An 11,691-nucleotide genomic window follows, 5' to 3' on the forward strand; every position below is an offset into this window, starting at 1 on the left:
GAAGGGATTCAGGACAGCGTCGATACGGGCAGATCGAGATACTCCTTGCTGTGACGAAAGGACCGCCTGAGTCATGCGCTGTTAGGATGATGCAAGTCTCTCGCGCCTCTTTCGCGTGAACGCGTCAGGGTCTCCTTTCCCTTTAACGCTTTAACCCGTCGGCCGAACTGCATATTGCGGATTCACTCCGACGTTGAGCCTTGCCCCACCCCATACGCTTGATCGTATACTGATATACCCGCTACAGCTGCTGCACCACCTTCGATAATCACTTCCGCCACACAAACGAACTGTCTAACTGCATACAAAGCGACCGAACCTCGTCAGCCTCGTATCCGCAACCTCCGCTATAAGAAAACTCTCGTGAGCCGTCTAAGAAGAAACAGAAAGAACCGCACCTCTTTTTCCCATTTCGGAATCCCCACATCCCCTCGTTCATCATGGCTACCGCTCAGGATCGCAAGGAGAAGCTTGATATCTCGCCTGCGGTGAGTGTTACGCGAAGGCGGCGCCAAGTGCTGGAGGGAGTCTGGAGGCTTGAATAAAACGCCCCGAGATGCACCGCGGAAGATAAACACCCTTTCATTGTAACCTCACCTCTCATCCTCCAACTCTCTATTCCGCGCAGGAATTCGAGAAAATCCAAGAATCCCTCAAAAACAAAGAGTTTCGCGACCTGTTCATGGACTATGTCAACGAGATATCTGACCCTGCTAACCGTGAGGTACTTGTTGATCCCTTGCACCATGCTCCAGGAAAGCCGCTATACCGCTCTTCAATATTTAATTCGTCCTCCAACCCACCCCCGGACAGCTCTACGAAGCCGAACTAACCCAACTCGAATCCGAACGGGGCAACAACGTCCGCTTCATCACCCCCACACCCGGCCACGTCCTCAAAACCCGCTTCCTCACCGGCGCCCCCGCCCCCCCTGCGGGATCCACATCCACTGTGGAGAGGACAGATAAGGTGTTTATCAACATGTGCACTTCGAAGGAGATCCAGCAGGCGTTTGCGGAGCGGAAGGCGAAGGGTGGGGTGAAGGGTGGGAACGGTAATGGTAATGGGAATGGGAGTGGGGGAAAGAAGGGACAGCATTGGAAGATTCCGCATAGTATTAATAAGGGGAGGGAGGATTTTGATCATGGTAAGGTGTTGCGCGCGTGGGTTAGCGCCGCATCGTATCATAAGCCGCTTACTGATGTTTACCGTCCGTTATCGACACAGCCGGAAAAGTATGCACAGTCTATGACTGCATCTTCCACCCCGTCACCTACGCACAGGGCGTCAAGAGCTCGGCTTTCCAGGCGATGCTGGCCGCGACCGCCATCGAAGGCGTCGAGCGCGAGTTTGGCGTCAAGTTGGATCGACGTACGTTCTATATACTTTGGCTGTTGTTCCTCATCCGTACCCGGGCCTGCAAATCATGAAATCTCACCTCATCGTTCTTCTCTCTCGCAGGCTACAAAACCCCCCGTATGTCCTTCAAAGGCCGCCCCATCTCCACGGTCATCCGCACCGCCGCCGACGGAGGAGCTGCTGCGTCTACACCTACCGACCAGAAGACATCACTCCCCTCGCTAGCAGCGTTGACGAATATCGCGGGACAGACGCTCGCGCCACCACCTGCGCCGGGAACAGTCCAGGCACCTGCTGCGGAGGCGGCCTCGGAACCGTATGGCGGGTTAAGGGAGACGGGGAGTACAACGCGGGCTGGGGTTGAGGCGTTGACTACAGCCACCGCGGAGGTAGATCAGCCAAAAGGGAGCGACGCACATGATACCGAAAAGGGACAGCCGTCAGCCATTACGCCAAGTTACACCATAACCCACCGCGCAACACGCAACGATTACCAAACCTACACCACCGAGCGGGTCGTGAGACGGCATACGGGGCGGCCGGACGCGTTAATTGTTCGGGTTGGGTTGCCTGGTGTGGTGTGTACTCCATTCCTTTCAACCTCCTTTTCTCTAGTATCGTTTCAGTGACCATATCTAACCACCCCCACCCCTGCTGTTCCCCCCAGACATCCTCTACCCAAATCCACCTCTCGCCAACCCCCACAACCTTCACCCTCCAAGCCACGGCCTCTGGGCGCCCCGCAAAGCAATACACACTCAGCGTACCGTTACCGTTCCCGATCAACCCCGATAGCGGGACGGCGGTGCTTGACCGTGGGAGGGAGGAGTTGGTGGTTACGTTGGGGGTGCAGGAGAAGGATGTGGTTGTGCCGGAGGAGGTTGAGGGGTTTGGAGGGGCTGTTGAGGAGGTGGGTGATGGGGAGGAGAACGATGATATACATGGGGAGGAGGTTGGAGATGCTGGGCAGGACGCGAAAACAGCGGAAGGGCTGGGAGAGCCCTCTGACGAAACACACACCAGCGGCCCGACGTCGCGTATAGAAGCACTGCCATCCCCCTCCCCTTTGGAGTCGGAGGCCGTACCCGATGTCGCACCTTCCGACCTCCCTCCCGCCATCGACCCCATTCCCATACCCGCCCTTCTCACCACGCCCGCAGATCCTCACCCGGACCCCCGCCCGCAGCCCGCACCCACAGACCTCCTCCCATCCGAAAGCGAGGACGAATCAGAACCCGACGGCTGGGTCCGCGTTCAACCCTCCACAGACACAAACACCGATACCAGTGTGGAAAGCGGCGATGCAGGGACCGAGGGTGGTGGAGACGCAACCAGCAAAGTGGAAGTAGCGGTTGACGATGACGCCGTGCTGGTGACGTTGACGAATCGGCTTATGTTTGAGTTGGATGAGTGAATTGGGGTCGCGGTGGGGAGTGATGGACTAGACTGTTTTGAGACGCAATGGGATGTGATTAGACGCTTTTTGGGGGGTTTGGGGTGTGAATGTGGAGTCGGCTTTCTTGGGTATGAGAAGTGGATGACATCGTCGATGAATGAAACATGCCATCTTTGCGCGGACACACAAGCAGCCAATAATCGGCTTCCATAACGATGTCATTTAAAGATAACTCTATGCAAAAATAAAGAGCCGCGGCGATGGTCAAAAATCACATCTCCACTGATGTCCTGGGTCTCGGCGTCTGCGAGTAAGACATCATGATCTTCATGTCAGTTTAGCGAGGTAAACCGTGCAGAGAGGCCGTGATGAGCTCTATGATGTGGTTGTTGAGGTAGTGATGTTGTAGTTGGTCGACGGTGAGGTATTTTGCGCCTTGGATGCGTTTTAGGCACTGTTGTGGACGTGAGATGAACGAATGACTGGTCAGCACTGGCTCACAAGCTTGCGAGGGAAGGTGTTCCCGCGCTCCCTCAGTCTCCGTCCTGTGAGTGCAGCGCCTTCGCTCGCATATCCCGCAGTCTCGGAATCCCTCGCTTAGCGCATCCGGCTGGCCGACGGCTCATTTCCCTCTCTCCCCGCTCGCAAAGTCTCGCCCCCCAACCCAACCCTTCCGCTCAATGCTTACCTTCTCACTCCCACACCAACAATCAAACGCCTGATCCATATCCCACTCCGAACTCGGATAGAAAAACGTCAACTCCTCCCCCTCCCGCACCTCCCTCACAACCCTAACCTCCTTCTTCACCGTATCAATCACACAACTGGGGTCACACGAGTGGTTCAAGTACACCAGATTCGAGTTCAACTCAATGTGCTCGGTCGTCGAGATCTGCACGGTCGTGTAGGATGGTTTGGGGACCGGGGTCATGGTGTCGGCGAAGGAGAGGAGGACGGTGTTGGGTGTGAAGTGGGTTGTGGCGGTCATTTTGGATTGGAAGTTGGGGGAGGAATGGACCAGGAAGAGGTGGGGGTGGGTGGAGAAGGTTTTGGTGGACGCCGCGGGGGAGGTGGGCGAGCCGTTGGTGGTGGTGGTGGATGCATTGGTGCCGCTGCCGGTGGCGACCGAGTTGGTTTCTACGTGTTCGACCATGATGGTGGGTTTATTGGATGGTTCACTTTTTGTGGTGTTGCTGGGTGGTGGGATGCGGGATTGGACGTGAGACGCTGAGCGGGATGGAAGAGAACCTGAGCGGGGGCCAAGCGATCTCCTAAATAGCTTTTATACGAAATGCGACGAAGGTCCCAGGGTCTCTTGCAAAAAGCGAAGTGTGCTCAGCCATCTCCGTCCATCTCCCGAGCGAGGCCCCCTCCGAACACCTCGAACCCCCACTCCGCCCAGAAACTTCTCAGTTCCCGCGGTTGCGCCCTTTTTCTTTGGCCCCTTGATGGAGAACGCGCGTTTGCCGACGCGTTTTCTCAACTTCTTTCTTAAGGATTTTCGTCATATTGTCTTGGATCCCTCATGCTCGCACCATCACATGCCAACCGACCACAAAAGACTGCGCATTCGGGCATGTCCCGCCCCCGGAACCGACCACGAAAACAACCCAGACAGTTTTCCGTTAGTAGAAGATGGCAAGGCAAAAGGCAAGTCAATTGATGCAAGCAGCGACATAGATCGTCTTCTGATTACAAAAACTTCAGGTATTTACATGACATGTACAAATGGCTCTACCGCACACTTTATTGCTATCTACAAACTATATCTGGTACTCCTTTCACCAAAATATGCCAGCAGGCAGTGTGCCAACTTTGCTATGGTGCGTGGCTCGGTATGTGCTGATGGAGTGTGCGTGTAATCTAATCATTCCTCTAGTCGGAGAAAGCAGGCTGGCTGTCGTCTCCTGCCGTGGACGACGACGCTGCCACCTCGACGGCGGCGGGTGCCTCGAGGGTGGCTGGGTCCGTGGAGGCAATGAGGGGGATATCGACGCTTCCTGTTGCTGCTTCCTCTGCGCGATTGGGATTTGGTTTAGGACGGATGGTTACAAAATAACGACAACTCTCGATGTAATGTGCTTCCGTTTTTCTCACCTGTGTTGAGGTTGCTTTCCACAGCCTGCGGTACAGGCGCTGCTTGCGCGGCTATGGCCAGAAGAGGCAAGACGAGAGCAATGATGGCCTTGAATTGCATGGTTGTTGTTGTGTTGGTGGTGGGTTGAGTCGAGTTGAGTTGCAGCAGCGATTCCGTTGGATTGCGTTGATTTACTCTGAGGGCCTTCCGGAAGCACAGCTCGCTTTTAAAAGATGGCCTCGCCAACGCTTACTGCGCATGTTCACCGCAACATCCATTTCGAAATTGGACATGGAACATGAGCGGATGCCGGCGGGAAGGCGACAGGATCCCATCAGGGACAAGGACCATGTCTCAGTATCGATTGGCTGTGCGCTCGTCATCGTCCATAAGAGGTTGCAATTAACCAGGGGCATGGATAATCCCGCATTCTGTGCATTTCCTGCTGTCTTGGCAATGGACTGAGCCCCATGCAGAGCGTCTTGAAGCAGGTCCCTCGAATGAGCGATGGGGGGGGGGGGGGGGGGGCAACTCGGTTTCATCTCCGTGTTTCATGGGCGGAGTTCAGAAACGCCGTTACGAACGCGTTTGCGAGAGGCTTGCGTGGCTTGGCATGTGGCGAGGGGTTGCTAGACTGCGAGTAATGCCCAGCAATGGCCGACGACGAAGCATCGCATTCAACAAGGCCATTTGCACGGAAGCAACACTATTGGCGGAAGCATCTTCGAATAGCATCGTGCCTCAGCTCTCTCTGTCTAGATTGGCAACGGAGTTTGATCAATCTGGTTCGTAATTGGTCGCCGCCCACCGTGGTCGGTACGGTATTGCTGCCAGCGTCGTGAGGAACAACGATCAGCAGTAGCCCCATCCCCCAAAAGTTCTCTGTGGCGTCCGCTATAATGTCTGCGACACAGAGCAGCTTCGGCAACCTTTTCCGCCGAAGTGCCTTCGCTTCCTTAGAAACCCTACCACATATCAACTCCGCACCTCAAATCCTAACAGCACCAGTCGCCGATCGCATCACTGGGAACTATGGTCTCAAGCATAACATCCCGCCACCGATAGTTCCCGACCTACCAAAGTATGTCGAGATAAGCGGAGTTCAGACCAACAAACTTGAACACTCGCTCTCTTACCAAAATATTCAGGTCGAGAGCCACGACCATCCCTGGACAAAATATGCGGTCGTAAAGCCCGCGACGGAAAAAGTGAAGCTGATGCAGGTGTGGAGTGAGATTACGCCGGTGACGACTGGCGTGCCGCGAGCGAGGGAGCAGGCGATGGACTCGTTTGCGAGGGATGAGGATTCTGGCCGGATGAAGTTTGCACCGAAAGTGCAGGCGACGAAGAAGCCTGAGGGATCGAGTGGGATGGCAGAGGCGGAGAAGGTGCAGAACCGACGACCACCACCAGACATGAGCTTGATGGACCTATCGCCGAAACAATGGCGGAAGCTACTCCAACTCGCTCGCGAAATCCGTCCTCAGTATCTCAAAGAAGCCGCCGGCGAAAAGTGGGAATACTACCTCTCAGTCTACAAGCCGACCATGGGCCGAAACCACCCCGCAGCCATCGAAGTCCACCCGCCGCACTTCCACAACACAACGCCCGAAAACACCCTCGTGCAAGACGAGGACAAACCCCACTTTGTCAAAGGTCGCTACCTCAACCCCATCGCCCGAGGCGGCGTCTTCGCGGTCGGTGTCGGCGGCCACGTCGCCATCCTCCGGAACGAGAAACGACCCGCGTACGATGGCATCGTCGGCGAGGGCGGTGATGGCGCCTACAGTAGCCAACAGGAGCGGTCCAACTTGGTCGAGTTTGTGGTCGATAAAGCTGCGTTCGATGACAAAGCCCGTCCCCAGATTCAGCTCACTTTTGTGGAGAACGTGTCGAGAATGTCTCCGGTTTCTGGACAGTCTGGGCTTCCAAGAAGGAGCATTGATAGGCTGATAGGACAGCTCCCGGTGGATGCGAGTCGACGGCCGTTTGGAGTGCCCCCAACGGAGTCGTCATCCACTACCGACCGTTCAAATGCACCTCCGCGGAGACAAGGCGGTGATGTCGACACTATCTTGGGCCTCATGAGTCAGATGTCGAGCAAGAAGCCGAAATCGGAATGAGAAACATGCATTTTCTCCATTATCAATGCTACCTCCCACCAACCTGAACACCATATCCGTCATTCCGCAATGCATCACCCGCCAGCTACCATCCATACCCCTCGTATCCCCCAGTTCCCCGCAATCCATAGATGATTATATATACACGATGGGAATGTAGCCTCCCTTGTAATCAATCATATACGGTTCCTGGGCTGACTCTGCGCACTTTGTCGAATGTTCTGAGTAAATACATGCGAAAGAAGAACCTGGAAGTTGTCACTCGTTCAACGTTGCATGCTCACGACACGCGAAGCCAACGCGCCTCAAGCCTCGACTGCTTTCCCATTGCTTTCCTACCCCTTCACCTTTCTCCGCACAACCCGTTCACGAGAACCAAGGAAAGGATTATGACCACCCAAATAGACGCAGCTGCCCTCCAAGAAGAGTGGAACAGGTACGTCAACCGCCGCCCTCACTACCTCCCTTATACACTCCTTCTGAAAACAGGCATCTTCGTTTCAGGCAGCAAACCGACCTCACAGCCCGCATCATCTCCCACGACGTCCTCTCCTTCCACCCGCCTCCCTCAGAATCATCACCATCCTTCGTCCAACACACACCGCACGCCGGCGGCTGCAAGGCTCGTGGTTGCGACGCGGATACCAACCCGTGGCCCGGCCTGAAGTACATTGCCGGGATGGATGTGTCGTTCTTCGAGGGCACGGATGAGGCTATCGGGTGTCTTGTCGTGTTGAGTGTACCAGGGATGGAGGTAGGGTTGAGTGGGATGTTGTGTTTAGGTGGCGGAGGATGGTGGGCTCAATTGACGAGGATTCAGTGCTGATTGAGCGGCGCTTTTGCGGACAGCAAGTATACGTGGATTGTCAAAAAGGTGCGGGAAGTTTGAGGACTGCTGAGGAGGGGTGATTGGAGTTCATTTAACGCCGGGTGTATGTTTACAGTGACACTCGACACGCCGTATATACCATCCTACCTCGCGTTCCGCGAAGCGCCGATTCTGCTGAGGATGCTGCAGAAGGTGCGGGATACGCTGCCGGAGGTGGTGCCGCAGGTGTTGATGATTGATGGGAATGGAGGTGAGAGGGGGGAGGGGGGAGCGAGGGGACAGGGCCGTTGGAACACCTGATATGAGCATTGGCTGATCGAGGGAGATATTGATATCTCTTGTGATTATTAGTTCTGCATCCCCGGAAATGCGGCCTGGCATGTCATGTCGGCGTGCTTGCTGGTGAGTTGTACACTCACGGGGCCTGAGTGGGTCGACCCCATCTCTTACACCTCTACCATGGACAGACATCCCAGCAATAGGCGTCGCCAAGAACTTCCTGCAAATCGATTCCGAGAACCTTGTCCTCCGGAATATGAAGGACATGTCGAAGCAACATCTGACGAAAGCCGGGGATTGGTTTCCGATCGTGGGTGAAGCGTCGGGGGAGGTTTATGGAGCTGTAAGTCTGTGCCTCCAAACAAAAGCCTGCCACAGCACGATTGAATCCATTTCCCGATTTCGTAGGCGTTACGAGCAACATCAGACGCCGCCAACCCGGTGTTTGTCTCTCCGGGACACCGGATCTCGTTGAGGACGTCGGTGGAGTTGACGGCGTGGTGTAGTGTTTTTAGAGTGCCAGAGCCGATTAGGGCGGCGGATTATGCGAGTAGAGAGGTAGTTAGGGCGGTGGAGAGAGAAGCTGCTGTTAAGAAATCTGAAGTGTGAGATGGAGGATGTCCAGTGTGGGGTGGTAGCTAATATCTCTTGTCTATAGACATTTGCATGCAGGCGTAATTTCTAGGTTGACGCTGATAGCCAGCCATTGCATCGGGCTCCAAATATATAATGTGTATGTAAAGAAAACCTGGGCGCGGAGTAAAAGCCGTGTACCCGCTATAGCCATCACTACATGCATGACTCTGTGGACCATGGAGGGTTTCCCTACTTCTTGGAACCCGCCTTCTTTGCCTTCTCAGCCATAGCCTGTCTCTCCTCCCTCGTCTTCGGTTTCCTAAATTTGGCCCACGGGTCATTAGAATCCGCCTCTTCCTTCTCCTTCGCCACAACCCGCTCTTCCAAGAACGGGATCTGGAACCCCGACAAGCACATGACAGTCTCCCAATCGCTCTTTCCCGTGGTCTGCACAACGATGTCCGTGTCGAACAGCTTCGGGTACATGTCGAAATGGGGTTCGATATCCGGGAAGTAACCGACGGCGGGGCCCGGGAGGCGGAGGGTTATGGACCCGTTGTCGTCGCCGACAGGGTTGATCCCGTTCCATTCACGCAGACGGGGGAGCACGGTCTGGGTGAGTTTGTCGAGGAACTCGTACATGCGCACGCCGCGGAGCTCGACCTGGGCGCCGAGCGGCATTCCGGCGCGGATCTTCTTGGCCGCGTCGCCGGCTGTTGCGAAGATGGGTTCGGCGCGCACGCCGGAGATGGCTTGGAGGGACATGATGGCTGATAGCAGGACCATTCTGAAAATGGAGTGTAGGGTCAGTCTCTCGTCTGTGGAGTACATCGAAAGTCTGTCGGCGGTATCTCTTACTTGTTCTGCACAGCACTCTCGTCCCAAATCCTCAACACCACCCTCGACACAATCGGCACTCTCGACGGCAACGGCGAGTACGGCGGCGGCGGCGGCGCATCCTCCCTCCTAAACAACCTCTCCTTCGCCACCGTCGTATAATCGATCGGGTTGAAAGAACCCCGCCTAAACACCCGTTTCAGCACCACCTCCTTGACCTTCGCATTCTCCAGGGTCAGCAGGTTCGTCACCGTGTCGGAACCCGGGTATGTCGGCAGCTGCTCGACCTTCACCGAGTAGAGCGCCTGCAGCGGGTTAGGCGGCAGGCTGCGTTGCCATTCCTTCTGTGTGGCGAGGTGCGAGAGCGAGGCGTGCGCCGAGCTGTGATCGTATGTGAGCACGAGGAGATCTTCCAGGAGGGAATTGTAGTAGTGCTCTTCGAGGCGGGGACGGGATACTGGTATCGACTGAGGGCTGGGTGAGGCTTCGGGCGCTGGTGGTGGAACGGCGGGTGTGTCTGATAGCGAGGAGGGGGTTTCCACAGCGGTTGCAAAGCTTCGTAATGGGGACGACTGGAATGGTGCTATTGGCGACCGCCGTGGCAGAGACCGCAGCTTGCAGCCGCGAGCTATGGACGCCATACTGAAGTTCGGTCTGCTGTCTAGTTGCTTCTGTTCGTCGAAGCCCTTAGATCGTGGCCAGGAAGGATTGTTGTTTGGGAGCAGCTTCAAATTTCAGATTCTGCGAACGAGAAAAACCAGCTCGCGTCCTGCAAAGGCGTTTCCATTCTGGTTTCCATTTGCAACATTGCACTTGGCTTCCTGCTCCCCATCTGCAGTTTCATAAACCTCGTGATAGAGACATATCATAAGCACTTTCGCTAGGCTGTATAGCTGCTTTTCTTCTTCCCACCGCACTAGTTCTTTCTCGCCTCGTTCAGCATGGACTTCGACAACGGAGTAGTTTCCTTGGTCCCCGTGAGCTCTGCGCCTCGTCAGCGACGACAAAGGCGCGGTCCACTTGACCTGGGAAGCTTCCTGGAGAAGCTCCGCACGACAGCCACGTCTGCCCTGATCCCGGCGGCGGATAGCCGAGAAGCTATATTGGAAAAGATTGCGCAAGGTATGCGCTCGATTTTATCACCCCGAGGATTTTTCCCACGGGATTGCTAACCGCACCGACCTGCACGCAAAGCCGAATATGCCTTGAGAGACCAGAGCACGTACCTGGAGAACTTGAGGATTGAGCAGGAGCAGCTTCAGTCGCGCGTGGAGGAAAACGTTAGAGTGATTCACGAGTGAGCGTCGCTTCACGAACCGTACGCGGAGACACAAATCGGCCGAAGATCTCGCTGCTTAACCCTTCCGATGTAGCCTGGAAGTCCATATAACGGATTACAGCAACGAAACATGGCACGGAGACGTCCGTCTCGCCGATCAGCGCGATCGGACGCAGACTCTCAGGTTTCAAATCGTACGTGGCTTTCCCACCAGCGTCGCCTGTATCGCTCATACGACTTGGACAGATACCGCTGCGAAGCTCGATGGACGTCATTGAAGGAGGTGATGAAAGCTCAGGAACAGCTCTTGCGCCAGGCCCTGGATGAATGGAAGAAGAGCGACGATGCGGGTGTGCAGAAGGACGCGATTGAGATGGTGGAGAGATCTATACTTGATCTTGACAGAGGTGATGACCTTGCACTCGCATGGAGCAGCTGGGAACGGAATGAGAACTGATCCTGGGTTCGTCGCATAGCTTGGACGGAGTATAAGGAGGCCGCGGCACGATTAGCTGCGGAGCATACAGGTTCGGGTCGTAGATGACGAAAAGGACGACGCGACGGTGGCCTTCAACGTGTCGTTTCCAGAGATTCGCCAACGAACGCAGGATACCTTACGCCGCGACACCGAAGAAGCGCAGGGTCACTCCAAGTTCCAGAACCAGGAGATCAGCAATGACGAGAACTCGGATGGGGTTGCAGAATGGGGTAAGATGTGAAACTTCGGAGCTACGATAATGCAGGCCGCTTGATCCGATTCTTCTTGTTTTGACTCGAAAAAGTGTTTGACGAAATGCGGTCTATCGAGCGACGCATCAGGGAAAGCACGGGTCGGATGGAGGTTCTGAAGGTAGGTCAACACACGGCGCAGTATGATGTCGCACGGACATCCAACCGACCACGATTGGCGCATAGACGATGCTGAAGGATTGAGGT

General features: G+C 55.5%; 7 protein-coding genes across 7 annotated transcripts; 4 read left to right on the top strand and 3 right to left on the bottom strand.

Annotated features, from left to right (window-relative positions):
* Positions 1-156: 156 nt before the first annotated feature.
* On the top strand, positions 157-2,951 carry EV422DRAFT_515592 (pre-RNA processing PIH1/Nop17-domain-containing protein). The gene is made up of 6 exons (XM_053069326.1): positions 157-488; positions 629-724; positions 814-1,147; positions 1,228-1,371; positions 1,462-1,937; positions 2,027-2,951. The coding sequence occupies exons 1-6, from the start codon at positions 441-443 to the stop codon at positions 2,771-2,773; spliced, it is 1,845 nt and encodes a 614-aa protein (XP_052929635.1). The 5' UTR covers positions 157-440; the 3' UTR covers positions 2,774-2,951.
* Positions 2,952-4,133, bottom strand: EV422DRAFT_515594 (uncharacterized protein). Its single transcript, XM_053069327.1, has 2 exons — positions 3,444-4,133; positions 2,952-3,209 (listed from the first exon to the last, which is right to left on the bottom strand). The coding sequence occupies exons 1-2, from the start codon at positions 3,906-3,908 to the stop codon at positions 3,093-3,095; spliced, it is 582 nt and encodes a 193-aa protein (XP_052929636.1). The 5' UTR covers positions 3,909-4,133; the 3' UTR covers positions 2,952-3,092.
* Positions 4,134-4,414: 281 nt separating this feature from the next.
* EV422DRAFT_515601 (uncharacterized protein) lies at positions 4,415-5,105 on the bottom strand. The gene is made up of 2 exons (XM_053069328.1): positions 4,853-5,105; positions 4,415-4,770 (listed from the first exon to the last, which is right to left on the bottom strand). The coding sequence occupies exons 1-2, from the start codon at positions 4,950-4,952 to the stop codon at positions 4,631-4,633; spliced, it is 240 nt and encodes a 79-aa protein (XP_052929637.1). The 5' UTR covers positions 4,953-5,105; the 3' UTR covers positions 4,415-4,630.
* Positions 5,106-5,365: 260 nt separating this feature from the next.
* EV422DRAFT_515603 (uncharacterized protein) lies at positions 5,366-7,265 on the top strand. Its single transcript, XM_053069329.1, has one exon. It carries the CDS (start codon positions 5,732-5,734, stop codon positions 6,953-6,955), a length of 1,224 nt encoding a protein of 407 aa, XP_052929638.1. The 5' UTR covers positions 5,366-5,731; the 3' UTR covers positions 6,956-7,265.
* A 79-nt stretch (positions 7,266-7,344) lies between these two features.
* Positions 7,345-8,672, top strand: EV422DRAFT_563980 (endonuclease V-domain-containing protein; the record flags this gene model as incomplete). The annotated part of the gene is made up of 7 exons (XM_053072138.1): positions 7,345-7,391; positions 7,460-7,709; positions 7,805-7,829; positions 7,900-8,034; positions 8,136-8,186; positions 8,252-8,406; positions 8,472-8,672. The coding sequence occupies 7 exons, from the start codon at positions 7,345-7,347 to the stop codon at positions 8,670-8,672; spliced, it is 864 nt and encodes a 287-aa protein (XP_052929639.1).
* Positions 8,417-10,228, bottom strand: EV422DRAFT_156476 (ribosomal protein L5 domain-containing protein). The gene is made up of 2 exons (XM_053064935.1): positions 9,498-10,228; positions 8,417-9,426 (listed from the first exon to the last, which is right to left on the bottom strand). Exons 1-2 carry the CDS (start codon positions 10,115-10,117, stop codon positions 8,889-8,891), a joined length of 1,158 nt encoding a protein of 385 aa, XP_052929640.1. The 5' UTR covers positions 10,118-10,228; the 3' UTR covers positions 8,417-8,888.
* Positions 10,229-10,417: 189 nt separating this feature from the next.
* EV422DRAFT_563982 (uncharacterized protein) lies at positions 10,418-11,688 on the top strand (the record flags this gene model as incomplete). The annotated part of the gene is made up of 8 exons (XM_053072139.1): positions 10,418-10,598; positions 10,671-10,773; positions 10,850-10,939; positions 11,002-11,162; positions 11,232-11,282; positions 11,344-11,463; positions 11,538-11,605; positions 11,671-11,688. The coding sequence occupies 8 exons, from the start codon at positions 10,418-10,420 to the stop codon at positions 11,686-11,688; spliced, it is 792 nt and encodes a 263-aa protein (XP_052929641.1).
* Between the last annotated feature and the right edge of the window lie 3 nt (positions 11,689-11,691).

The sequence above is a fragment of the Fimicolochytrium jonesii genome (genome assembly GCF_025526975.1).
Source record: "Fimicolochytrium jonesii strain JEL569 chromosome Unknown EV422scaffold_2, whole genome shotgun sequence".
Lineage (NCBI taxonomy): Eukaryota > Fungi > Chytridiomycota > Chytridiomycetes > Spizellomycetales > Powellomycetaceae > Fimicolochytrium > Fimicolochytrium jonesii.